We start from the raw sequence: 27,049 nt of genomic DNA on the forward strand, positions 1-27,049 counted from the left end.
GACCCTTCCATGGACCCAGCACGGCCCTTTATTCCTACCTCTCTCTGTGACACATCATCTCCTCTGACGACTCAGGGGTGAGAACCATGTCCTACTTATCTTTGGACGCTCCAACACACGGTCACAACACACACGGAACTGAACAGACACACGTGACAGGGTCGTCTCTGGGCAGGCCATGCCTGCCCAAGTTCAAAGAAGAGGAACTCCAAAATGGTAAAAACTGGCTCAAGGCCTGGGAATAGGTTCATTTATCTTGCCCTCTGAAAATTAAAGCTTCTTGAGAGCAAGACAGGGGCCACTCCTGCTTTGCAAGGCAGACTCTGGAGCAGACTGATGGGTCTGAATGCTGACTCCTCCACTGACCACTCATGTGACTCGGGAAAGATACTTAATCTCTCTGAGCCTCAGTGCCTCATCTGTGAAATGAGCCCAGAGGGGATGATAGCAATGCCCACCTCAGACAGCTGATGAGGATCACTGGAGTTAACGTACACAGAGGGCTGGGGTCACGGCCCAACGTTCAGGGGTAACTCTTAGCACCTTAGGCTCCTAAGGCACCTCAAGGCCGGGCCCACTCTGAACACAGTAAGAAAACTAAAAATCCATATAGCTAGAGGAAGCCACTGCCAGAGGAAACCTCTTGGAAAAGCTCTCCTGACAGTTTCTCATGGCTGCACAAATCCCTTCAAAAGCACCAGTTCTCCAGGCCCCCGAAAAGACCAGCAGTGAGACTTTATCTCTCTGGGCTTCGGGTTCTCAAATCTGGAAGATGAAGGTCATAACACATAACATGCTCTAGTGATCTTCTAGGTCATCATGAGGGTCCAAGGAGATAAGACAGAAACTGATCTGAGGAGTATAAAATGCTACCAAAGGACCCGTGGGCACTGACGGCCACCCAGGCCCTCCATGTCCTCATGCCGTGCACATTCAAGTAGGCACAGGGAGCGAGGTCTCTAACAGGCTCCCCTGGGCCTGTTTCTGTGAAGCCCATCTCCCCAGCTGCTCCCCAGAAGTTAGGTTTGGGCCACTTCTTCCCGAGACATGGCCTCCCACTTGGGTGAGCATACGACTTACTGTCCAAACAAGGCCCTTCTTGAGAATGAATGGAGGCACTGTGAACAATCACATCAGGACTCAGGTGTAAACTGAGACACACCTGGCTGTATGGTCACCCTCACTATCACCACCCCAGGGGGACTAACGTCAAAGGCTAGTGGGGAAAGGAGGACTGGGAGTCTCTTCTTCTCATACTTCCTCTTCTAAAATACCCAAAAGTAGAGCCATCACAACTACCTCTTTAAATGAAGATGGGATGGGGCACCTGGGTGGCTCAGTCGGTTAAGCATGTCTGCCTTCGGCTCAGGTCATGATCCCAGGGTCCTGGGATCGAGTCCTGCATTGGGCTCCCTGCTCTGCGGAGAGCCTGCTTCTCCCTCTAACCCTCCCCTGCATGCTCTCTCTCTCTGTCTCTCTGTCAAATAAATAAATAAAATCTTTAAAGAAATAAAAGAAGACAGGATTTGCAGACTGAGAGAGTACCTTTGGGGGCTGCTCAGGGACGATCCCGTGGCACAGAGGGGAGGTAAAAGCAAAGGACTCTGAACTCCCTTTTCTTAATTTCCAAATCTGTCAATGTTTCTGAACATCTGATTAAGGTTTCATTTGTATAAAAGGGTTCCAACTCTAAAAAGCATTGTAAGTTAAAGTACTGTGTCCAGAAGGCCCCTGTTAAACAAACACATCTGTTCTCTCGGAGAGTCTGCACATCAGTGTCACAGGGCGGTCAGCCTGAGAAGCCTGCACAGGTGACACTGGGGGGCCGCTGACTCCTTCCCATATTCTAAAGGTCTCCCAGAGATCATATACTTGCATCAACCAAGATGAAGCCCGCACCCCTGAATGCAGCACATGGCTTTTGGCTGAACTTACCTCATTAAGTTCAGTAACCCTAGCCAACTTCTGCTCATCAGAGCCATTGGTTAACCCTCATATATGTCCTTAAAAATTGTTTGCAAAAGAAGAAACAAAGTAATCAGTGTGGCATATTTGGAGAATAAAAATCTTTCAAAACCAGGGGTCCAAAACTGTGGGCCAAATATGGTTCTTCTGGCATTGAAAAAAAAAAGCTCAGAAGTCTCTGCATTAGTAGATCAGCCCATAGATTAGGGAGCTGCCCCATAGCGGAAAGCAGAGCCACCCGGAGGGGCGTCAGGAACACAAGAGGGAAGTGCTGTCAGGTGCCAGGGCATGAAAGGCCCAGAGTACTCAGAACTGCGTCCTAAAGTGTGTGTGTACATGGTCACAGAGGGTGTGGGGGGTGGTTATGAGAGAGAGAGAATGTGTGGGGGGACATGTGCATCCATGCAACAGCATATAAGAGTAGAGTCATGAGAATGTGTGGTGTGTACGGATGGCCATGAGAGCGCATGTGGGTAAGAGAACAGTCATGAGAACGGGGTCCTGAGAGCCTGTGTGTGGGCAGTGAGTGGGTGTGCATAATGGTGGGTAGGTACGCATAATGGCGAGACAGATTGTGTGTGGTCATATGTCAAGGACTCATGACGTATGTCTACGGTCATGCCAATGTGTTGTGTGTACAGTCATGAGAGTGAACATGTGTGGTTATGTAAGCACGTGCACCTGGGAGTCATGAAGTCATGTGTACTCATAAGAGCACGTGGGCACCACGAGAGCTTACGCGCGTGTGTGATCATGAAAGCAGATACAGCTGGTCATGAAGAGTGTACGTGCATGCGCGGGCTTGAACCTGTGTGAGAATGTGTGAGAGGGAGAAGAAGGAGGGATGGAGATGATAAAGAAAGAATGAAAACCTCCTTTGTTCCAGGTGCTCTGCCCCAAACAAGAGCCCAACATTTTGGGTACTCTGCAGTCGGCCTGGTGCGAGCTGAGGTCAAGAAACTGCACCCAGCTCACCCTTCTCCTTACTGCCACCCCTTAGAGCTGCACGGCAGGGTCTCCCGAGCCCAGGGCTCCCTGTGCATTAGAGAGGGCGGCAGTCACCCCATGGATCTCCCAGCATGTCACTCCTCATAAAACAGCCCAGGCCAAGGTCCTGGTCTGGACCCCTCCTGGAGCCCTCCAGTTTTAGCATCCTCCAAGCCACACAAAGGAGAGTCCTCTTCTGGAGCAGCTGCCAAAGACCCCTACCATCCACTGCCTACCCCACCTCATCCCTTACCTAGAACTGCACATTCCTACTTGGAAGGACCTTCTCCAAGGTCATGTAGGCCAACCTTCCACACCTCCCCAACAGCTCAGCCTTTATTTGATTATCCTTCAGGAACAGGAGCTCACTACTAAATGAGGAAGCCCTCATTGTCCTAAGGAAACTTCTTCTTCAACTGAATGGAAAACTAGCTCCCCTTTGAAGTGACAGTTATCTATCTGAAGACAGTGGCCATGAAGTCACACGGGCAGCATATTTCATCTATGAGAATTCAACTATCTTGGGTGAGCAAAATAAGCAATAAAAGTCTATAATGCAAACCAGCTATTTCATCTGACACTTAACTACAAAATTATATTGTATGTAAGTACTCTTTTTAAACACTGTACACATTATATAATTAATATATAATGTGTATAATGTATACCATATCTGTACATTAACATTATTGTTCAGCATTAGAAACCTAAAACCATATACCATGCTTTATGGGAGATTTAGGGATTTTCACTTTACCTACTTCCTATAGAATCTAATTCTCCCACTGAGGTGTATAACACCACCATACTGGGTCCCCAGACACTTTTCTGCTCCAGGTTAAATATTTCTGGTGGCAAGGAGGCCCTGCTTCATTGAATTCAGGGAATCAGAAGATAGACCTCTTCGATCCAATCCAACAATTAACCTACTGAGTAGATTTCCATGAATCCAATGCTGAGTTAAGAGTTGTTATGGATACAAAAGGTAGGTAAGATATGCCATCAACCCTCAAAAAGTTTACAGTCTACTTGAAAGAACACAGATAGAGTGGTTCTCCCCCCCCCCCAATCCATAGCCTCATTTTCTGTGATCTCAGTTCCCAGCGGTCAACCACTGATGGAAGCATATGATTCTGACACATCAGGTCAACAGTAGCCTAACACTACATCATGGTGCCTACGTCATTCCCCTCACTTCATCTCATCACATAGCCATTTTATCATCTTGCATCATCACAAGAAGAAAGGTGAGTACAGTAAGATATTTAGAGAAACCACATTTCCATAATTTTTATTCCAGTAAATTGTTATAATTGTCCTATTTTATTAGAGAGAGGAGATTCCTCTATTTATAGTCCAATAATTATCATTATTGTTGCTAATCTCTTACTGGGACTAACTTATAGATTAAACTATCATAGGTGTGTAGCCTGGGGAAAAAAATAGAGTATATATAGGGTTCCATACTATCCGTGGTTTCAGGCATCCACTGAGGGTCTTGGAATGTATCCCCTGTGAAAAGGGGGACTACTATACCCACGCAATGGTTCGAAAGCTACAGGGAGTAGCATGTGACCAAATATCCAGTGTCTGGCACAGTCTGGGGGTCAGCACCGAGCACTACTTGGAGTCTGACCAATTGAATTAAGCGGTGACAGTTTCTCCTCCAGCTCTCTCAGAATGAAGCAGCCCCAGCCAAGGCCTCTCAGCCCCACAGGCAGGAAGCTGCTCTGTGTTAGAGCTGACTTCACTCAAGGGAATAGAAGACACTTGATGGTGGTGGGGTGGGGGGCGGTCTTGCTGCACCCAGCCAAGGCTCTCTGAGAGCCAAGCAAAGAGTTGGGCAGCAGTCATGTTTCCTGTGTGACTGGAGGGCCATTGCCAAGGAGGAGAGGGCAGTCCTCAAGCTCCGCCCAGCCCTGGAGTTTCACACCATGCTAGCTCAGAGCTCCTTCTCCCACTATGCCCCCGCCCCTGCCCCCGCGCCCCCCCCCCCGACACCGGTCCTGTCCCCATAGCATTCAGTTCCCACAGGACCCTCCCAGCACAACAAAGACTGAGGGGCCCCTAGAAGCTGCCCCTCTCACCACGGCCCATCCCAGTACTTTTTACTCCACTGGCCACCCAAAGTGCCACGCTCTTGTGAGCCAGCACCGTATGCCCTCCAGAGCTAATTATAGGTCAGTGAGCTAGCAGGCCAGAGGGGGGACAGATGGTGACTTCATGTGGCTGCAATACACACCACCCCTCCCCCTGACCTCCCCTCCATTTCTCCTGATCCCATACCTGGGACCTAGACTCTGAGGCAGCTTCCACTCCAGCTTCCACTCTCCTCCCTGCTCCTTACCAGCTCCTCTCCAGGACACGCATGCCACATGCAACTCCGTGCCAATCGGAAGCCACACCTTGCTTCTACAGCAACCCATCCAAGGGCCCAGAGCCCCAGGGGAGAGTGTCCCTGACATAAAAAGGCCTCCTCTAGTGCCTCTATCCTAAAGACTCCTGACTCTCCCCCAGCTCCCTGGCCCTTCAACCCTGACTCCTCCTCCTCTCCCCAGCTCTCACCCTGCTATCCTCAGAAGCTCTGAAAAGACCCACTGAAGTCCCTGATGACTCTTGCCAACTCTAAGATTCTAGCAATCAACTCAGGAAAGAGACCCAGGAGCCTGGTCGCCTGCCCTGCCCTGCCCCTCCAATCCCTCCTTATCACCCAAAGGCTAGACCTCATATACTCCACACTTCTGACATCATGACATGCTCATCAGCACACACCCAGATATCCCTGGACAAGGTTTCACTTCACACCCCCTCCCCCCACACTCTCCTATCTTCCAGAGATGGCATCTCCCACTGTGCCGGGTGTCCAGGGCATTCTTGGCCCCCAATAATCATCGTGCTATTCATCATCTCATTATTTTGAGATGCTATTTATCTCAGGCAGCCTTCTCAGGCATCAGGACAAAGTCCTAGAAAATAGCCCAGGGAAATCCTTCAAACTGTTCCTTTTGCTAAGGCAGCTTCTCTTGGGGCTACCTGGCCAGTTAACAGTGGTAGGGGGTGGATGGGTTGGGATCCAGTTTAGACAGCTGTTTGAAAGCACGTGGACAGGGCTCTGCTTTTTTTTTTTTAATTAAAGATTTTATTTATTTATTTGACATAGACAGAGATAGCGAGAGCAGGAACACAAGCAGCGGGAGTGGGAGAGGGAGAGCAGGCTTCCCGCCGAGGAGGGAACCCGATGTGGGACTCGATCCCAGGAACCTGGGATCATGACCTGAGCCGAAGGCAGACGCTTAACGACTGAGCCACCCAGGCGCCCAGGGCTCTGCTTTTTTATAATTTAATAGCAATGTAACAAAATGGGGGGGCAGGGGCCGTTAAGAGAGTGCCTACTGTGTGTACTTTTCAGCTGCTCCATGGCCCTAAATTGCCTTCAGAAGACCCAGCACACAGTATAGAGCTTGGCATATAGTAAGTGCCCAATAAATGTTTGCTGGGTATTGAACAAAGTACTAGGTATCAGTTCCAACACCTCTGGAAAGACGGAGGGAAGTCCCTGAAACCTAGCTACTGGAGGGGCCCCTTAAGCTCCCACCAGGAGGGGATCTCCATGCTAAGCAGAGCCTCCTCCTTAACCACTTGCTCACCACACAGAACAGGAGAATAGCAGCCCCAATTCCCATATCTCTCTACTGGGTACTACCAGCATACCTCTCCTCAAAGGTGACATCAGCACCTAGTGGCACCTTGTCCTGGATCCGTCCTCCTTCTCAAAGAAAACCACCCACACCACATTTCCAAGTCCTCCAACCCGACCTCTCTCTTCCAACCCACCATCGAACCCTGCAGGATCTATACCGGAAAACACCCCTACTGCGCGGTCCAAAGTCAACTCCCCACTCCCACCCTCTCAGTTCAGGAATCTATTCCAGCTCCCTTTTCCGCTTGCGCCCACTCTCACCCCCACCCCCACCAGACCTCGGGTTGGCCGCTCCTTCCATCCCATCGCCCTGGCACTGCGGAGACGGGGGCATTTCTGGCACAGACTGAGACTGGCAGTTCAAGGAACAGAGAGCTAGCGATATTAAGGGGTGTTAGTAGCAACGCGGGAAGGATTAAGACCCCCGATAAGCGCGAAGATCTCAGCATCTCTTGTGCCCAAATGAGCGGAGCTGGCCCAGGAGCTAAGAGGTGCTTTTTTCTCTGACTCTCCAGGATGGGAAATGGGGCGCAGTCCATCCAGCTCGCACCGGGAGACCTGCCACCTCAGCCCCCCTCCTCCGAGGCTGATGGAGCTGAGGGCGAACTCCACGCCCTCCCGCAAGCCGGGCACTGCCCCCCATTCTCACCCCCAAGGGCACAGGGCACTGCAAAGGCCGGCGAGGGGCGGCGGAGGGAGCAGTATCTATGCCAGCCGGAGACGACACATCCGGAGTAAAACGGGGCTGTTTTCCAAGGCGCGCTAGACAGAGACCCCTCCCCAAACTGGAGGGGAGCTGGAGGTGGGAAAAGAGGCATCCTTTTCCCACCTCCAGATTCTGGACGCTCACCTGCCTGCAGTCGTCGAAAGCCAGGCAGCTCAGCCCCGAAGCGGAAGGGAGCCGCCCCCGACCCGGGGAGCCCGACACGTCCTAGGGAGCCGAGCGGGCGCCGAGGTAGCTGCAGCCTCCGCCAGCGCCGAAGCGCCGCGCCTCAAAGCCCCGCCCCTGCCTCCCCGGCCTCCCCCTGGCCCCACCCCCAAGGGCGGGGCCTGGCCGGCTCCCTCCAGGCCCCGCCCCCGCCCCGGCACATGACCAGAGGCACTTTGCTACTGCGCGCCATCTTGGCTTGGCCTGGAGAGTCCCCGAGGTGGCAGAGAACCGTTTTACCCAAGAGGACTAAAGTGTCGGGGCTCAGCGGCGCCCTCTCTCCCTCCCAGTGAGGCGCAGCACACAGCCTGTCCATTTGACCTCCACCCTTGTTCCTCATCTAACCACCTGTCCCTAAAGTGGCCTCAGTCCTGGCCTTGTAATCGTTGCCAATGGTCTGTCACCTTTCACACCTGCCCTCTTGTGCCCATTGATTACTTTTCTTTTGGTCGCATCTGTTTCTTAAGTGGAGAATCTTGAAATCCAGATACATTTCGTAGTGTGCGCTTGGGTGAATTGCTCGCCTGAATTCAGGACCTTGGCTGTGCTAACACGGTTACTAGAATATGAAATGTTACATAGACATAGTATGAAGACAGTCTCAATGCCAAATTCCCGACTGACAAATTTTAGTTAAACCTCTCCATTTTCCTGAATTGCTCCTTACCCTGTCCCATGTGGCTATTAATTGCATCTTTCCCATCTGGTTTGTGAAGTGTCATCACAGTGCCTACTCAATCCCTTACAATACCCAGTAAGCGCTGTTACAAGTGCAAAGAATTTTTATACACACGCAATGTGTACATATTTATAAATATACATACAACATGTTCTGTATCTTCTGCAACAAACGCTGTATGTAGTTGAAATCAGTGGAACATACAACTTTTCATTTATTTTTTTTTCTTCTTCCCAGTATATTCACCAATTGGCTTCGTTTCCTTGTATCTTCAGCAAAAGGCAGAAAAATCTGAGTAATTCTGATTTATTATGAGGGTGAGAAATGAAGCTAAATTTGTGTTATTTTGTTTGTCTGACCCTGAGAGCAAAATCAAGAGATGTATTTTTAAAAGTGAAAATTACAAAGCAGTTTTTACAAAAGTAGTCCAGAAAGTTCCAACTCTTCTCCAGGTGGTTTGGGGTTCTTCAAGAGGAAATCTGAGACACTTCGCTTATCCTTTCACTAAAATGAATCATCCTAGAAAAGGCAACTCAGTCAATGCAGAGGGAAGGCTGAAGCCATAACACACTTTACCAAGTGTCTGTCAATATCAAGCTAAGAGAACAGCTGAGACAATACCTAATATTGTACCTATTATCATCATAAAGTTTAGTATGAAAACTTAGAAGTTGAGTCAGAACACAGTTATTAAACCAATTAATTTCACTCCCCTTTTAAAGGTACCTCCCAAATGGGGGAGGACTTCGATCCACCAGAATAATTCCCTTCTACTTCATTGGCATCTTCAGTCCAGGGAACCAGAACTCTGTGCTTCTCTCCTTCTGCCTCAAAGAAGCAACTTTTGCTTGTGAAAGGTACTTATTGTCCAGGATGCTTATTGTCTTTGGGTTCTTTTGTTTCTTACCATTTACATGTCTAAATTCTGATTTTCACTGACCAAGGCTCACTTTCCGTGTGAACAGCTTTGAGTACCACCCTCAGTGCGGGGTAACGAGCAGCAGTATTAAGCAGCTGCTTCCTAAGAATATTCTTTAAATAGCAGGGGTTAGGGAGGATGATTAAGGAAAAAAAAACCACACACTAATTTAACAGCTTGGTTTGTGATAATAACTGCCCCCACAAGATTTTCATGTTTTAAGAATATATTAATGCCCATCTCATGGCAACATCCAGCTAATATCCAGCTCACTGGCTAACTTGGAGGGCTGAGAAGGGAGGACAAGTAGCAAGGTTACCTTGTTAGCAAACACACAATAAAACCAAAATCCCACCCGTGATCCTCTTCTCAGAGTCCACCAGCTACAGCAAGTCCTCTGACTAACAGGACATTAGCATTTCTGCAGGGATGAAAGGCCAGGCTCCTGTAGGCACACAGGATGATAGGCAGCACAGGGCCAGGCAGAGCAGAAGAAGGTCACTAAGTGCTTATAGTTCAGGAGGCTAGTTTCAATATGGGATGTGTTTTTTTTTTAAATGACCTTCAGCATAATGCCTTTCTAACAACTCAATGAAAATATCATTATCCTTCTTATCCTTCCTGCCTTTCTTGGTTAGCTTTACAATTTACTTAGAAACACAGATTTCAAAGACTCTTTCATCAATCTTATATACGCTTTAGGCTGATTAGGGATAAGGTAATATCACGATCAAATTTTTACTCACCCTTTTACTTTCTTATCTATGTACACTCTGCCTACTCCCTTTTGCCACCATCTACCACAGGGAATGAAACTGAACTTTTTTAACTGTGATACAGCAAAAAGACCTGGCCATATGGCCTTGGGTAAGTCACTGATGCAGTTTTCTCAACTACAGAATGGGAACAATATCACCCACCTTGCAGGATCATGAGAATTAGAGATATTACGTAAAGTTCCTAGTACAGTACCAAGGGCACAAAGTCATCACCACCACTATCAAACCTCATGCAAAAAAAAAAATACCTAAAATCCAAAATCGGCAAAAGAATATTTACGCAATAAATATCCAAAAAGTATTCTTAAAGAAAGATACACAAGTCAATCTTGTAAGATTCTGAAAACCCTGTCACCTGCTTTATTTATGGAGAAGGGTAAAGGGAGAAGAGAAAATATTCACTTGAATTTGAGGGGCAGCTTAACGGGAAGCAACAGTAGCAACAATTTCAGGCCTCGAAGGCTCCTCTCTGATCACAAGGGAATGCTGAAACTTCCTTGTTTGGAGATGGATGAGTTTAATTTTTCCCTAGAGCAAGATCATCCATTTTTGCTGGGATAAAAGAATAAAGAACAACAAACTCAATAGCACCAAATGGGGTTTAACACAGAAAATAGGGCCAGGTTTCTCCTTTCAAATGCAAATTTTTACATTAAAATATGTTTATAAATCATAGTTGTGTTTCCTCTTGATTCAATCCTTCTCCTTCCCCTAACAGGAGCCCTGGGAACCGGAAGAGCATGTGCATTACTAACCAGATATACAATCCAGACACCCCTTCCAAACTGGAATCTGATTACTAATGGACTGGCCTAGCTCAGGGCTGCCCTCAGGGACAGGAAGCAGTAACTAGGCTCTCAGGGAGAACGGATACTGAGGATGCCACCAGTCAAAGAGTCGAACGCTGTGCACTGGGTCCAGGATGACTTGCACACCCTGTTCACTGCGCAGTTTCCGACCACCATGGACAGGAGAATCTTGGAACACCAGTCTCACACGATGATGCCGCATATCCGTGCTCACATTGATAGTAAACTAGGAGGGAAAAGCAAATTCAGTACCCAAATTAAACAACCTTGTTTTCCCACGGCTCATTCTGAAATAAGACAGTCTAGACAAAATTTACACTGGCTAGGCCACAAAATGAAATTCTTCATATTTAAACCATGCTAAAGAAAGCCTCTCAAATGGCTGAATAAATTAGGATACATACACACAGACTAGCACTGAAGCCAATTTTTTAAAAACTGGGTTAGAACTATACAAAATGACTTGAAGGGGTTCTGATGAGATATTGTTAAGCGAGTCAAACAAGATGCATGAAACATACGTTTGATCACATTTTTGGTAAAATAAACCACAAATTCTCTAAATCTGTTTATGTATATGCTGGTCTGAACAGAATTATATGAATATGAAGTCTATGGAATATAAGTATATTACTAGGTCACTAATGTGACTTAACCTAGAGGGAGGGGAGAGGTGCCTAACAACCAAAACAGCATATATGGTATAATCTCAATTAAACAAAATTATTTAAGAGAGTGGGTGTATACAAGTACATAATAACAGATACATTAAAGAACAGTTCCCTAAAGGGCCATAGTTAGAGGCCAGTAAGAGTCTAGGTCACCTTTACTTTTTTCATGTATTTATGTATTATTTAAATTCTTTCCATGAAGTATGCATTATTTATTTTACCATTAAAAAAAGAATAAAGCTGGGCGCCTGGGTGGCTCAGTCAGTTAAGGATCTGCCTTCAGCTCAGGTCATGATCCTGGAGTCCCAGGACTGAGCCCTGCATGGGGCTCCCTGCTCAGTGGGGACTCTGCTTCTCCCTCTCCCTCTGCACCCCCCACCCCAGCTCTTGTTTTCTCTCTCACTCGCTCACTCTCTCAAATGAATGAATGAATGAATAAATATATAAATAAGAACAAAGCTATTTTCAGTGCAGAGTGGGGAACCCCATGTATCTCTGAACATAAGCCTAAAGGACAGAGAAGATAAACTGCATATACTCTCAAGTTATCAATCCAGTTAAAAATTTTAAAAACCTGGAAAATATGCCAGAGACATATCTGTTATTTACTAATCTAATTCTTAGCTAAGGCTTGAATAGTCATCATCACATAATGGACAGAGCTGGTCACCTTACATTTTAGTATTTCATTTACGACACCACAAGCAAGCCTCAAGGTCCTGAAATACAGTGCTCATATATAAGCCTCATTATTATCCCTGAAAGGATACTGTTTCTCAAATATTAATGATCACTACAAAGAAGATGCAAAAACATTCCCTTTACTATAAGAAGGAAACAGAGATAAAATATCCAGACATAATTAACTCCATTCCTAATATACAAGTCTGCTTTCAAACTTTTTAAAAAAATTATACTTCAAAGATTTCTTCCTCAATGGTTAAATTTACAAATTTCTTTCAAAACCTAGGTATAATGAGAGTCTACGAAAGAACTAAGGATGGCATTCTGTTTCCACTTACCAGGGTAAATATCATTCCCATGACAATTGGAATAAAGATGAAATTGAGGGTGGTGACCTGCAGTAGGCAGCAGTCCTGGTCTGGGTTGGTATGAACATCTTCATACTGAATGGGAGGCTGCAACCCTCCCACACACTTGCTCTTTAATCTAGGGGACTAAAGAGAACTGAAAATTACTTGAACAGCTTAGAGGAAATGTTGATGGCTCTAAGACTCCACCAGTGAAAATCCTGTTTCTCTTTATATACATATTGGTTTCTATACAGATCAAGGAAAACCTGCCCTTTGAAAGAAGAGGAAACACATCTGGATAAGCAATGTGGTAGTCGGTATATGCTTCATTTAGATGGTATTTCCTGCCATCTGGCAAGAAATGGAAACTTATAGTTCTATCAGAGGCTCCCCAATGTTTGAAAGATCGCAAATTCCTCGTGACTCGTCGGACTCCACAGAACATCTGCTGCACAAAAGGGATAGAAGCAGAAGTGGCCACCTAATTCTAGGCACCATAAATAAAAGAACCACAAGTCTCAGAACTAAAGAATCTGGGCATTCACCTTCCTGCAGTTAATTCCGCTCTCAGCTTGAACACTGCTGAGACTGCCCTGCAGCCCCTTCCCAGAAAGGTCCTATGGTGGATTTACCACCACCATCTAATGGATATCACAGTTGAAGACATCTTATTAAAATCAAATGACTAGAAACCAAAATTCTTCCCTAAAGCCATGTTTATGAAAAATCAATGGAGGGTGGGAGGATGGGTTAGCCTGGTGATGGGTATTAAAGAGGGCACGTTCTGCATGGAGCACTGGGTGTTATGCACAAACAATGAATCATGGAACAATACATCTAAAACTAATGATGTAATGTATGGTGATTAACATAACAATAAAAAATTTAAAAAATCAATGGAAAAATATGATTCACTTTAATTACAAATTTATCTGTAACTCATCAAGTGAGGGATAACTAATCTTATTTGTAATGTGTCTCTTCAGTGAGATACTAAATAGGGGAGACAAAAGGAAGAAATGAGCTGCTGAGGAAAAGAAGTAAAGGCAAGCAAAGTAGATCCTCTCTGTGGCCAAGATCTCAGGTACAGTCCAAGCAAAAGGCAGAAACGGAGTAGGATACTATCTATTCTTCTTATAAATAGCCTCCTGGCGGTGGTCCCTTTCCTCATGACTTCCCCGAACTGCCTCAGGTATAAAACCATATAAATTATTATTGTCTGCAAATACATTTGCTTTGAAAAACAAAAAAATTATAGGCAAATAACCTCAGTACATTGTTAAAACAAGTTTTCCCGTTTTTCCCATCTTTAGAAAGTCTTCAACTATACGGAAAGTTAATAAAATAGTGCAATAAACTCCTATATACCCTCTACCGTTAGACATTTCACCGTATTTGCTTCCTCTCCTCCCACCTCTCATTTTATGTAGAAGATGGTAAAGGGGGCAAAGCCATCTGAAAGGAGCACTGACGCTCCACCCCTATTCAGCATGAATAAAGACACTTACATATAACCACAGTATCATTATCACACCTGAGAAACTAACAATAATTTCATGTCATCTAACATTTACAGCATACTCACATCTCTTGAATTGTCCCAAGTGTCTTTTACAGCCCTTTGTTCCCCGCTCCAGTACCCACTCATTCAGCTAGTATACTGTTGTGTCTCTTTCGTACAGAATAGTTCCTTCTACCTTTTCTTTTCATGGCGTTATCGCAAATTTTGATGTGTACTATTTGATTTCAATAAGACAATTTTATGCCTAGTGAAATTTATTAGAACAACATACTACCTGAAAAACAAAGAGAAGATATGACTACCTACCTGTTTTTTGAACTTAAAGTTGAATTCCCACATTGGTTCCTGTCTGTTCCCAACAATCTTTCTGCACCAGAAAAGTAAGCACTGTAAAAAAATAAAAATAAAATAGACCAAAAATAAATAAATGATAGAAAAGGAAAAAATCAAAGTAAGGTAACAAAAAATAATCAGCAAAAACCTGTCTGACAGCTCCAAGGCCAGCCACAGGCCCAATGCTGAGATTTTACTTTGGCACAGAGAGAGACCCCCCCAGTTTGACACTGGTGCAACATGGAAAGAGACAATCCCAGGGCTATTCAGTAAAGAGAAGAGGGACTGATATAAGTCAACCTCAGATGCTGCTGAAGGCAACCCCCACTGTTCTCATCTTTAAAGACAGAAACATGGTCTCTAGAGACTGGGACATTCTCTGAGTCAGTGAGCCACTCCTCTATATGAAAATATAAGGGCAGCCAGTAGCCACCAGGCAAGATGATAACAAAGCCATAAGGCAGGCAGAGATGGCCATCCCTGGAACAGGAGCAAGCCACTCAGGACCTTCTGGGAGCAGAGAGCCCGTGTGAAAACGACAGAGCTGGGCCGAATTATCTAGAGTAAGCCCCTCCATGAAAGTCAGGCTACAGCTAGGGTTAACACAAGAAGTTAAGTACCTCCCAGGGGATAAGGGGTGGGTCGTCCGCCGTGCCAGCTGTCCTGCCCTTCAGACATGCCCTGTACGTCCCGCTGTTCCATCAAAAATAATGGGCTTGGCTTTAAGGGGCAAATACTTCTGCTGCCATCACAGCGGCTCCAGTGTCCCATACAAGCTATGCGATTGAAAAGAGAGAGAGGGAGAATCAAATACGAAAAGCTGGAGTCCAGGAACCTGGGACAACTTCCTTAGGCATGCTGCCAACTCCCTGAATGCCATGCGATTGTGGTTATACAAGTGGCAAGGCCATGCGTGGGACACCTGTCACTGCAGGTCCCATATCCTCTCCAGAGATCTCTAACAACGAGGCACAAAAGCAGCAGCCAGGTGGCCTGGACTTACTGTCTGGATTAAGAACTTAGTTCTCACCACCTTGGTTTTTATAATCTACTTTTAAAAACTTAATATGCAGTGACTAGAACACGCAGACACGGGCATTTTCGATTTAGGCAGTGGCACTTGCATTGTGCACTGGAGCCGCTAGGATGTGTTGAGCACGAGGAGTCTGCCTAACGCTGCTCTACTCCCGGCAACTGATTGATACCCGGCATGGTTAGCTCTGGGATGATCCCCACCTCATCAGAGCTGGTCTGATACTATCAAATGTTTCTGGGGAGGGAAACTGCAAATGTGAGATGATACAGTGTCCACTCATATTACTAGCAGAAGCAGCTGCTAGGTGAAATGCTACTCACCACACATTCTACTCCTGCCCTAAAGCCACCAGCTAGTGTGATACTGAATTGAGCTCAGCCCATGGCCCTGACCATCTCAGTTTGCGACCCTCAAAGGAACCCTGATAATCTTGAAACCAACAGTACCCTTTCAGTCAATATGTATCAGGTGGAATATTATCACACGGGAGCTAAACTAGGGGAGAAGAATCATTACAGAACACCCAAAAAACAAAATAGAAGAGAATAGAAAGTGCTACAGGACACCAGATTTGGGGTAGGAACAGAGTAATAAAAATTACCAACTCAAAAGATACAAAATTCAGACAATGGCATTAGTTGAAGGAGAAATAGGCTGAGACATCAACTTGCCTAAGTAATCATATCTGTTGTACTGGTATAGCTTGGCAAAGGTGGGTTCACTGGATACTTCATTATGGAGAAAAGGAGAGAAAGGATCAAAGGCTAACAGACCTATTTACAAATCAGAAGAATGCCAAACACTTGAATACAATGTATGAATATAAGCTACAGGGGAAATCCCAAGATATAAGAAATAGCCTAGGATACAGGAAGAATTTTAGAGAGCTAAAGTCTGTGAGTTATAGTCTCTGAAACAACCTAGCCCAGAGCTTGGCAATAGTTGGCCCTTAGCGTATGTTAAAGTCTATACCAAAATCTTTTAAAGAGGTCAACAAGAAAGAAGAATCCCAGATATCAAGGTCACGTTAGGAAAAGAAAATTACTAAGGTGTTCATGTTATATCTTTGCATCATGATTTACAGCACCCTGGAAGATTTACAGTTTACATCTACCATTTGAGTTGTGCTCTTCCTAACCCAAACCATCAAAATCATCTAAAGTGGTCCAATGTACAATGCATGAGAATAAATTAAAGAGAATAAAGAATATGCTAAAAGCACAAGAAAGCTTTAAGGTAAAGAGAAGAGAAGCCAGCCCAACAGAGCAGGAATGTCTTAGAGAAGTGAAACCCTGAAAGTTTGCATTAGTCCCCTGGCAGCCTGGGACCAACAGCCCTAGCCCTCCCCATCAAGGAATCCGGAGACAAGCCATAATAACAGGCCCACCATACCATTAGTTAGGCCCCAACAATAATTCTCACTTACTTTGGAATTCTTTAATGTGCTGGGAGTGCTTTCTGGAATGGCTGGATTCTTGGAGATTCGAGCAGCAAACGGCTCATACATATGGTATAGAGATCGGATCACACACGCCCGGAGACAGCGCAGCTTCTCCATTGACTCTGGTCGCAGGCGCAAAGGCAGAGAGGCACCCAGCGTGTAGTGCCTGAAACACGACACATTACTCCTACCAATATGTGACCTGTCTCTCCTGCTCTACCTCAGTCTCCTAGGACCCCTGGTCTCTGTGTCCATTTAACTATACTGTTCTACTGGCCAGTAGTTAGCTTGTCCCCAGTGTTCTCTCACTCACACAGACACACACACACACACACACACACACACACCACACCTCCTTCATTTCTCAGCTACTTTTGCTTCTTTGCTATGCAAAACCCAATTCACATATACCTTATAATCCTGCCCTCCAACCATGTTAAAATTTTAAATCCTATTTTACTCCAAAAAACGGCAAGTCTCGGACTTGACACCAGTAGAATATACTTCAGTTGCTCAAAAGGAATGTGTACTGAAGAACCACCAGGTTCTCCCACCACGGGTCTCAGCAAGTTCTCTACACCCTTCCACTTCAACATCCCTTCCCACAACATCCTGACAGTTTATAATCTTCATTACACTTCTGCACCCGGTATCAAAAGCTGTCTTATTAATCCTATCATTCACTCTTTCCTCACCACTACAACTAAACACGGGGCAGCATGAGTACAAAAACTCTGTGATACTTCATGGTAACTACCCAACTAAGAAACAACCAATCCAGTTAGAAAGATAAATAGATAGGCATCGACAGCTTTCGAAAATTCTAGCTAAGATAAACTTCTGAAGACAAGTCAAACACAGTTCTTTTTAAGACCTGAAGCAAGACTTTTTGCTGAAAGTGGATACTGGATGGGGGGGGGGGGCAACCAAAGGGAAGACGATTACCTGGACAAATTAATAATACCAAACTTAAATTAGAGAGGGGCTCAAGGAGTCCAAAGCTAGGCTCATGCCCAGGCATGGAGTAGAGAAAATGAAAAGAGGTCACCATCCAGGGAGTAGCTCCAAATCACAAACAGCAATGAAATCAGCTACACAGATAACAGAGCGAGTCTCTGTGGTCGCACCTTCGGTACAACCTGGTCCAAAAGGCAGCAGTGCAAGTGACAGTCCAGGCATTCTTACAAATCAGAGAAAAATTCACAATGTCCTCAGGACGGATATAGGAGGCCAGCAATAGCCAAATATCCATGGGATACTCTTCTCCTCCAGCCCCGTCCAGGTCTTCTGAAACAGAAAAAAAAGAACTATAAGCTTTGAACTTCGATTATGGACATATCTAAAGATCCCCAGTCATTTCAATTCTCCCAGGGCTTGCACAGTTAAGAAAATAGTTTTAAATAGGTCCAATGAAGCCTCTCAGACTCATCATTTCCTGCTTCTTCTAGCTGCTGGAAACTTTCGTTTCCTGTTGCCCAAGTGACTGGGTCTCATTCTTAAGGCCTTTCTTTAACAACTATTCACATACTATTTTGAAGTTTTCAAAGTTTATCAAAGTTTTGCACACTTTACTATCATTCCATTCTAATAATTCTTCAACCCAAATAAAGAAAATATTACTGTGCCCATTTTACTAGTAAGAAGACATAACCTTGCCACTAGTTAAGGTAAACGGACCCAGGTTTCTACTCTAAATTCCAGCTTTGCACTAAAAACTCTGCCCCTGATTTCCCTCATGGTCCCCTTCCACCAAACATTGTCTTCAGTTCAGTCATTTAAAACAACAACTGGTTTTAAGATGGTATGAGGAAACCTCAAAGTGCAAGCTCAATAAAACACCCAGTAAGTTATGGTATATTTTCATTACTCAGTAAATGCCTGTAGACGTTTCTTTCCTTCTAGTTCCTCATTTCATTGCCAGTTTGACCTATGATCCCAGCCATAGGCGTTCAGTACTCAGATGCCCTGTGACAATGTATCCCCACCTCCTTCTCCTTCAGACTTTGTTAGGATTCATTCTCTTGACCCTGAGGTCCACTCGGTGTCTCAGGTCCAAGTAAAAACTCACACTCCACAAAGACACTTGCATCTGGGCAAACCCTACTTCTAACCTATAATTCAGACCTACTCACAGAACTATCCAAAAACCAGCTTTCTTCTTTCTGTTTCCTGGGCAAAAAGATCCTACACTAGCTCCCCAAAGCTGCCTCTACTTTTCAAGCTAACTGCAGCAGTATGACTCAGACAGGTTATTGCATTAGGTTCTTCATAACAGAGACCAGTACTTCTAAAATGACATCCTCTTTTCTGGTTCCTAATCTTCCCTGTAATCTCCAGTGACCACTGAAGGCTTAGTCCTAACATGTTTGAGCCCCATCTTCTCCCACATTAAGTTTCTCTCTGAAGGAGAAGGTAAATGACTATCAGAATTTCTTCTGAGACCCATCAGGACCTTTACAAAGCACAGTGCTATTAAAAAATGTTCTGTCTTCAGGGACAAACCGCAGTAATTACTGATGAGGAATAACTGTGTTTTAAACAACATTATTAAGAAATTTCAAAACATAGGAAATGGAATCAGTAAAAGAAAGCTCCACAGAGATAAGCCATGAAGGACAGAAAGAACTTTGATAGATACAGATTAAGAGCAAAAGTATTCCAATTGAAATAAATAGCTAACAGGAAGCCCAGATACTTAGAAAAACAAAATACATGTGATGGCAATAAAGAGAAAAGTTTAACAGGATTTTGATGCTATCAAGAAATTACTGTAAACTTTTTTAGACATGACTAATTTTTTTTTATTAAAGAGTATTTGTCTTTTGGAGGGAACTACCAAAACATTTAGAGATAATAATAGGATATTGGGAATTACTTCAGAATAATGCACAGTGTGTGTGTTGGGGTGCGGGGACAGTGGCTGAAACAAAAATGGCCATGAGTCAGTGTTAATGCTGGGTTAAGAGCTAGGTGGGATTCCTTATACTATTCTCTCTTCTTCTATATTCATTTCATTAAAAAGAAGCTAAAGAAAGAAGGGGAAAAAAAGACCAGTCTGACTAGAACAAAGGAACCTAATGGGAGTAAAGCAGAGCAAACAACTAAAAGATGAATTATAGTTACAAGTCTGTAAGCCACAAATCATATATCTGGTAAGTGACTAGTATCCTGAATATACAAGGAATTCCCACAACTCAGTAATAAAAAGATAACCCAAATTTAAAATGGGCAAAGGAGGGCGCCTAGGTGGCTCAGTCGGTTAAACATCTGCCTTCAGCTGAGGTCATGATCTCGGAGTCCTGGGATCAAGTCCCATGTTGGGCTCCCTGCTCAGCGAGGAGTCTGCTTCTCCTTCCTCCCAGCTGGGAGACCCCAGCTTGTGCTCTCTCTGTTGCACCCACTCTCTTTCTAATAAATAAATAAAATCTTAAAAAAAAAATGGGCAAAGGATTTGAATAGACATTTCTTCTTCTCTGAAGAATACATACAGATGGGCAATAAGCACACATGAAAAGATGCTCAACATCATTAGCCATCAAAGAAATGCAAATCAAAACCATGAGATACCACTTGACAGCCACTAAGATGGCTATGATTTAAAAAGTCAGACAATGCAAGTGTTGGCGAGAATGTAGAGAAACTGGATCTCTTTGCACACTGCTGGTGGAATGTAGAATGGAAACCTCAAAAAACACACCGGTGGGGCGCCTGGGTGACTCAGTCAGTTCGTCAAGTGTCTGCCTTCAGCTCAGGTCATGATCCCAGCATCCTGGGACTGAGACCTGTGTTGGGCTCCCTGCTCAGCAGGAAGTCTGCTTCTCCCTCTCCCTCTGCCCCTCCTGCTGGCTTGTGCTCTCTCATGCTCTCTCTCTCAAATAAATAAAATCTTTAAAATACAACACACACACACTGACAATTATTCAAAAGTTAAACTAGAGTTATTTATTCAAAATATTCAAAAATATAAATACAAAAAAAATTTGTATTTATTCAAAAATAAAATACAACACAGGAACACACACTGACAATTATTCAAAAGTTAAACTAGAGTTATTATGTGATTCAGCAATTTCACTCCTACCCAACAAAAATGAAAATGTATGTCCATGTAAAAACTTGTCCAAGGGTGTTCATAGCAGCATTATTCAAAATAGCCAACTGAAAAAACACTGAAGGACTGACCTGTCCTACAAAATGAATGAACCTGAAAACATGCTAAGTGAGAAAAGCTAGACACAAAAGGTCACATATTATGTGATTCCATTTATATGAAATGTCCAGAACAGGCAAATCTATAAAGACAGAAAGTAAATTAGTGGTCAGGGGGGTGGACCGGGGGAGTGGGAGGGTTGGGAGAGAATGAGAAATAATGCTAATAGGTCTGGAGTAATAGAAATGTTCTAAACTTAAAGCACGTTGATAGCTGCACAACCATGTGAACATACTAAAACCACTGAATTGAACACTTTAAAAAAGTGAATTTTATGTCAATAAGGATGTTTTAAAAGTCTGCAAGCTGTTCTACGGAGTGTGCCCAAGAACAAAACAGAGCAAGATAAATCTCTAATAGCATGGTGATGATGAGCAAGGATTTCAAAAAAGAAATTAAAAAACAAAGAAGTATGAGGAATGTAAATATTAATTTTGGCCTTCTGGAAAACAATGGTATCACTGACAATAATTGGCATAATTGCAAAGCGATGGCAGTTCATTAATTATCAATTATTTCAATGTATTTCAGTAAATACAAATATTTGTGTTTTTTTGTTTTTTTGTTTTTTTAAGATTTTTTATTTATTTATTTGTGAGAGAGAATGAGAGACAGAGAGCACGAGAGGGAGGAGGGTCAGAGGGAGAAGCAGACTCCCCGCTGAGCAGGGAGCCCGATGCGGGACTCGATCCCAGGACTCCAGGATCATGACCTGAGCCGAAGGCAGTCGCTTAACCAACTGAGCCACCCAGGCGCCCCAAATATTTGTTATCTGACTCTCAAGTACAGGTAAAAGTTCTGGTAGATCTGAAACCAAAAATACATGTATCACTTATTACATTAGCTTCCCCTAACTCTAACTGATCACTGGAACCACTTTAGCTTTAATAGCTATTCTGGGTACTACCCCAAGAAAGTCTGATTCATTAAGTCTAGAGCAAACCACTGCATGGAGGTTTGGCATATTATATACTATTAGCTTATTTTTCTTTGTTTCACTTGTGTGAGTTTTATTGCCATTAGGTATAAAATCACATACTTTTCTATTTCCCACAGTATCTATTAGACATAAAGCAGACATTAATAATTGCAGAGCACTTAAAAGTCCATAGTAGTATCTAGCTTCAGCTGAAAGGAAATCGGTTAGATACAATCCACATACTTGGGAAAACATTTTTTTGTCACATCTTTGATTCCTTACCTGTTCAGAAATCCAGAAATGCAAAGGCTTTTTGTTTTCATGTTACCATATGGGTTTTCATCTAATAATGACATGTTCTCAAGGAATGGCTACTATAGTTGAGCTTACAGCTCCAGAAATCTACTGGACTATCTTACCTATCTGACTCTTACCTATCTCCTTTCTTCTCATTTTTAGACAAAACAGAAAGCCCTGGTATATTAAACCTGTCCCACTACTAAGATCCAAACCCTGGTTCTCCACTGATATCACCTCTTATGCTACTGAGAAAGTGAATAGCTTCAAGTTATCACCACAGACAGGACTAATCCAAAAGCAAACAAGCCCTATACCTTTATGCCTCTTGCTTTTCTTTTTTCTGGAGACGGTTCTCTCACGGATGCTCTCCTCCTGGGCATCCATCTCATCACTGCTGTCAATGATGTCACAGGGCTCACCAACCCCAGAAAGAGCTTCCACTGCAGGAACCTGGGAGGCTTCCAAGCCACAAAGAGATTTTACTAGAAGAAAATAAGGGGAGAATGAAATGGCAGAGTCCCATCCAGAAATACAAATGACTTAGACAGGATATCAGCATCCATGAGGATAAGGAAAACAAGGGGGGGGGGGGAAGCAATAGTGTGAGAGAGTCTGCTGAAGAAAGGTGAGAACTAAGAAGAAAGAAATTTTAGCATTTTAAATACTAAAAACTGGAAAGCAATAGGCAAACTGACCCCAAAGTTGCAGAGATTGACTCCTTAAAAGTGTCAACTTCAGACCTGAAGAAAAAGGGAGCGCATTATTCTCCCACTATAAATCCTGCAGGATAAAAACAAAAAGTAAATGCTATTCTCATTTGTATAAATTCTGAGGAGCAATGTTTGAGAGAAAATGAAGCCAATTTGACCCTGTTCCTATGCTGGAGACAGTAGGTGTCATAAAAACACAAGTCTCAGGTACCTGTGAGTAAAAAGCTTGAAAGTAAGAGAAACATGAGAAAAGGAAAAGCATACCTCAGGATTATTACACAAAGAAACAAACTGCACAGTCAGTGGGGAATACATGTGAACCACAGGAAAAAGATGACTAACCAAGAAGAAAGCAGTGGAAACTACAGAAGAGTACGCAAAGATTTTTTTTTTTTTTTTTTTTTTTGATGCAAAGAAAGAAAATATTTCTGCTACAAAAAGCGCTACTGCTCTTGGCTAATCCTCCCTCCCCCCTCCTCCGAATACATGAGGGGCCACTGAAGACAGCGAACACGTTTATGGGAAGATGCCCAAAGGATTTTGCAAGAAAAACACTGAGGCGGAGTTCCAGGAAAATAAAACACCTAGTTCCGCCTTCCCGGCCTGAGTCTTTCGGCAGCCTACCTTCCTGCTGCACAGCATTGGCGACGGCTTTCTTGACCCGTCCAGACCTCACGACCGCCGGATCCGAGTTGGCATAATCCGCCACGGTCACTGAAATACAGCAACAACCCTCAAAGGAGGAAGCCTTCTCTCCGTCAGCGTCCTCTCCGCCAAGACCTCCTGCTCACTGCAGGTCTCCGGCCCCAGCGCCCTCCCATTACAGGCAAGCGAGCGCTCGCCTCGGCGCTGTCCAGCCCCCTCCCTGCCGCCAGCACCCAGTCTTTCAACGCCCCCGCCCCCTCGCCCACCTCGTCCAGAGCAGGCGTCGTGGGCCCGGAACTTGAGTCGCTTCCCTCTCTTGGGCATGGCGACCGCGTCGGGGCGAGGCCGGCCTAGCAGGCCGGGCCCCCGGGCCATGTCTTGGGCCGGAGAGCCGGCTTCGGGAGCCGCGCGCCAGCTCCGCCCGGCTCAGCGGCCATCCCGCACCGGAGTCCGCAGCTCTCGCGAGGACTGCCCCGCGTCGCGTTAGCAGCCGACGCCCCATTTGTAAGCCAATCACCGCCTGGTCTGCGGAGTACGTCATCATCCAGCGCCTACAGAGCACCTGCAGCGGAGTTCGGTAGGGGTCGACCTGTGTCTGGATTGCTGTTGTTCTGGGTAATGTGGAATTTCGCCACACCTCTTGTGAGGTGATTGGTGTCTCAGACCTGGAACCCATGCCCGCGTTGACTAGAACTGAGTTTACACCCTGGTCTCCACGATTTTTCAGCTACCGCCTCTGTCCACACTCCAGGTTCACTTCACCCAAACGTCCGTACGTTGCCGCCTTCGTGCTTGCTATTCCAACATGAGTCTGTAAGAGTCTTCACTCTAATCCTTATACAAAAGCTATAAAGTTCTGAATTCTCAAAATGGAGGGAGGGGTTCTCAAAAGTTTTTCGATGTACCATCATCCTCCAAACAAAACACTAGAAGGATCGATGAGGAAAGAAAATGGTCATTCCTTTGTATTGAGAAAGAAAAAAGTCACTGAGCGTAGATTACAGAACTGTGAGGGAGCAGGACCCTGGACTGGTGGCGCCAGGACGAATAAGAAGCTATTTAGTGTTCCGAGTTATGTTCTTTGTCCTAACTTCCTTTCTGTTCTCAAAAGATGCTAATCCAGGTCTTGAGAACCCAGACATCCAATCTGCGGGATCCACCCTAAGACATTTAGGAGACTCCTGTTTTTAATGACTAGTGATTTTAGTGATTTAGTGATTACCTAATATATAAAAGTTCATTAGGAGCAAACCACTGCCTTTTACTAACATTGTGCTAATAGGCTTGAATCAATTAGGAATTATAATTGAAGCTCAATATAATCGGTTATAATTGTGAATCATTCAAATTTAATTTATCTAAAGGCATAACATAAAACAAGGGTCCAATAGACTGTTAACTAAAAGAAAATTGTTTCAAATAATTTTTCCATGTATACATAATTCATGTTTGTTGTCAAGTTCAAAGTGCAACTGGTAAGCACTGAGCCTTCTCATTTCACAATGTTATCAGTAAAAAATTAATAAAGCCAGTGTTCATGTAGATTTCTGCTGATGTGGCAATTTGCTGAAAACACTCAGGGATCAGGACTCCAGAGGGAATCAAAGGTGCAAAAGATAAAAATCCTATTGGGGCACCTGGGTGGCTCAGTCATTAAGCGCCTGCCTTCGGCTCAGGTCATGATCCCAGGGTCCTGGGATCGAGCCCCACATCAGGCTCTCTGCTCCGCGGGAAGCCTGCTTCTCCCTCTCCCACTCCCCCTGCTTGTGTTCCCTCTCTCGCTGTCTCTCTCTCTCTCTCTCTGTCAAAATAAATAAATAAAATCTTTAAAAAAAAAATCCTATTAAAATGCTGTCACTGTTGCAAACTTAAAGGTTTTAACTGAAATGTTCTCATTTTCAGTGGTATGCACTACTAATTTAATGCATTGGAATGAAAGAAGTGCTAATCCCAAAACTGTTTATTTCACCTTTCAAAATTTCAAGAATGAGAAATAAGGCCACTCAGACTGTTAAGTCCTTTGGCCACTTTAGTGGAACAAAATGCCTATAAGATCTTTTATTCCACCTTCTGTTAAAAAGCAACAACTTTTTAGAGGCACCTGGGTGGCTCAGTCGTTAAGCGTCTGCCTTCAGCTCAGGTCATGATCCCAGGGTCCTGGGATCGAGCCCCACATCAGGCTCCCTACTCTGCAGGAAGCCTACTTCTCACTCTCTCCCACTCCCCCTGCTTGTGTTCCCTCTCTCGCTGTCTCTCTCTCTCTGTCAAATAAAATCTTAAAAAAAAAAAAGCAACAACTTTTAATTAATACCACTGTCAGTTTCCAGATCCAAAATACAGGTTCTTTCTAGAAAGACAGGTTGTGAACGTTACTAAAAGAGCTGTTACATCTAAATGCAAGTAGCATCTAGCTCTTCCCTCTTGCGGCCATCGCTGAAGCGCCAGCGGCCAAAATGAAGTTTAATCCCTTTGTGACTTCTGACAGGAGCAAGAACCGAAAACAGCATTTCAGTGCACCTTCCCACATTTGCAGGAAGATCATGTCTTTCCCTCTTTGCAAAGCGCTGAGACAGAAGTGCAACGTTCGTTCCATGCCCATCCGAAGGGATGATGAAGTGCAGGTTGTGCGAGGACACTGCGAAGGTCAGCAGATTGGCAAAGTAGTCCAGGTTTACAGGAAGAAGTACGTCATCTACATTGAACGAGTGCAGCGAGAGAAGGCAAACGGCACAACCATCCATGTAGGCATTCACCCTAGCAAGGTGGTTATCACCAGACTAAAACTGAACAAAGACCGCAAAAAGATCCTTGAACGTAAAGCCAAATCTCACCAAGTAGGAAAGGAAAAGGGCAAATATAAGGAAGAAACAATTGAGAAGATGCAGGAGTAAAGTAATCTTATATGCGACTTGAAATAAAAACTGTTAAAATGAAAAAAAAATAAATAAGTAAATGCAAGTAGCATCTAGCTATTAACCTAGTATTAGGAAGAAGGAAGGAGACTGTTTAAAGTCTTTGTCCTCAACAAAGTGGAAAGTTTAAGGACAGTACGAATGAATACATACAGCATTAGGATGCTATCTTTCTAAGTTATATCCATACTACTTTGGGGGTATTAAGTCCTCCTTTATTTTGGACTAATAGTAAATGATAGTGGTAGTGGTTGGTAGTTTGAGGTCCTTTCTTGTCAAAAGTGGCAAATCTATGCTGTTTATCAGAATCTTCTTTTAAATTTCAATATCTTGTGAAGTCCTAAGACTAGGAACCATTGTTTTTGGAGACACTGGAAAATTATTCCTTCTGATTTGAAGAAATACATAACAGTAGCATTTCCTATAGGAAGCAGTATAAAGCAATATAGAAAAGTAATAAAGAGTGTGGATTCTGAAGCCAGACATAACCTGGGTTCAGAAAATATCTCTGCCACTTATCCACATGACCTTGGAAAAGTTACTTAATCTC

The 27,049-nt window shown here is 44.3% G+C and overlaps 3 protein-coding genes across 7 annotated transcripts in view; 1 reads left to right on the forward strand and 2 right to left on the reverse strand.

Annotated features, from left to right (window-relative positions):
- PPFIA4 (PTPRF interacting protein alpha 4) overlaps positions 1 to 7,636 on the reverse strand; it is a 49,213-nt gene extending 41,577 nt beyond the window's left edge. For both annotated transcript variants that reach the window (XM_035010286.1, XM_035010285.1), the window contains exon 1: positions 7,503 to 7,636. The gene's annotated coding sequence lies outside the window, so the exon portion shown is untranslated. The remainder of the gene's footprint in view (positions 1 to 7,502) is intronic.
- Positions 7,637 to 10,289: 2,653 nt separating this feature from the next.
- On the reverse strand, positions 10,290 to 24,047 carry TMEM183A (transmembrane protein 183A). Of its 4 annotated transcripts, none has more exons than XM_035010289.1 (9): positions 23,854 to 24,047; positions 23,567 to 23,656; positions 22,928 to 22,972; positions 22,547 to 22,714; positions 17,931 to 18,087; positions 16,789 to 16,969; positions 14,300 to 14,380; positions 12,460 to 12,615; positions 10,290 to 10,992 (listed from the first exon to the last, which is right to left on the reverse strand). In XM_035010289.1, exons 1-9 carry the CDS (start codon positions 23,960 to 23,962, stop codon positions 10,807 to 10,809), a joined length of 1,173 nt encoding a protein of 390 aa, XP_034866180.1. In that variant the 5' UTR covers positions 23,963 to 24,047; the 3' UTR covers positions 10,290 to 10,806. The 4 variants fall into 4 exon arrangements, with proteins under 4 accessions (XP_034866180.1, XP_034866179.1, XP_034866182.1 ...); XM_035010288.1 differs by having other exon boundaries at positions 17,931 to 18,090; XM_035010291.1 differs by lacking the exon at positions 22,928 to 22,972.
- Positions 24,048 to 26,025: 1,978 nt separating this feature from the next.
- Positions 26,026 to 26,517, forward strand: LOC118013678 (60S ribosomal protein L26-like). The gene has a single exon (XM_035009525.1). The coding sequence runs from the start codon at positions 26,041 to 26,043 to the stop codon at positions 26,476 to 26,478; it is 438 nt and encodes a 145-aa protein (XP_034865416.1). The 5' UTR covers positions 26,026 to 26,040; the 3' UTR covers positions 26,479 to 26,517.
- The last annotated feature ends 532 nt before the right edge of the window (positions 26,518 to 27,049 follow it).

Source organism: Mirounga leonina, unplaced genomic scaffold (assembly GCF_011800145.1).
Source record: "Mirounga leonina isolate KUSES-001 unplaced genomic scaffold, KU_Mleo_1.0 Mir_154, whole genome shotgun sequence".
Taxonomy (NCBI): domain Eukaryota; kingdom Metazoa; phylum Chordata; class Mammalia; order Carnivora; family Phocidae; genus Mirounga; species Mirounga leonina.

Coding starts and splice junctions, on each gene's coding strand:
- LOC118013678 (XM_035009525.1), top strand. CDS start 26,041: ATGAAGTTTAATCCCTTTGTGACTTCTGACAGGAGCAAGAACCGAAAA.
- TMEM183A (XM_035010288.1), bottom strand. CDS start 23,962: ATGGCCCGGGGGCCCGGCCTGCTAGGCCGGCCTCGCCCCGACGCGGTC. Junction 22,973..23,566: donor CAATGCTGTGCAGCAGGAAG/GTAGGCTGCCGA, acceptor CTTTTTCTTCAG/GTCTGAAGTTGACACTTTTA. Junction 18,091..22,546: donor GAAAAGCAAGAGGCATAAAG/GTATAGGGCTTG, acceptor TTTCTGTTTCAG/AAGACCTGGACGGGGCTGGA.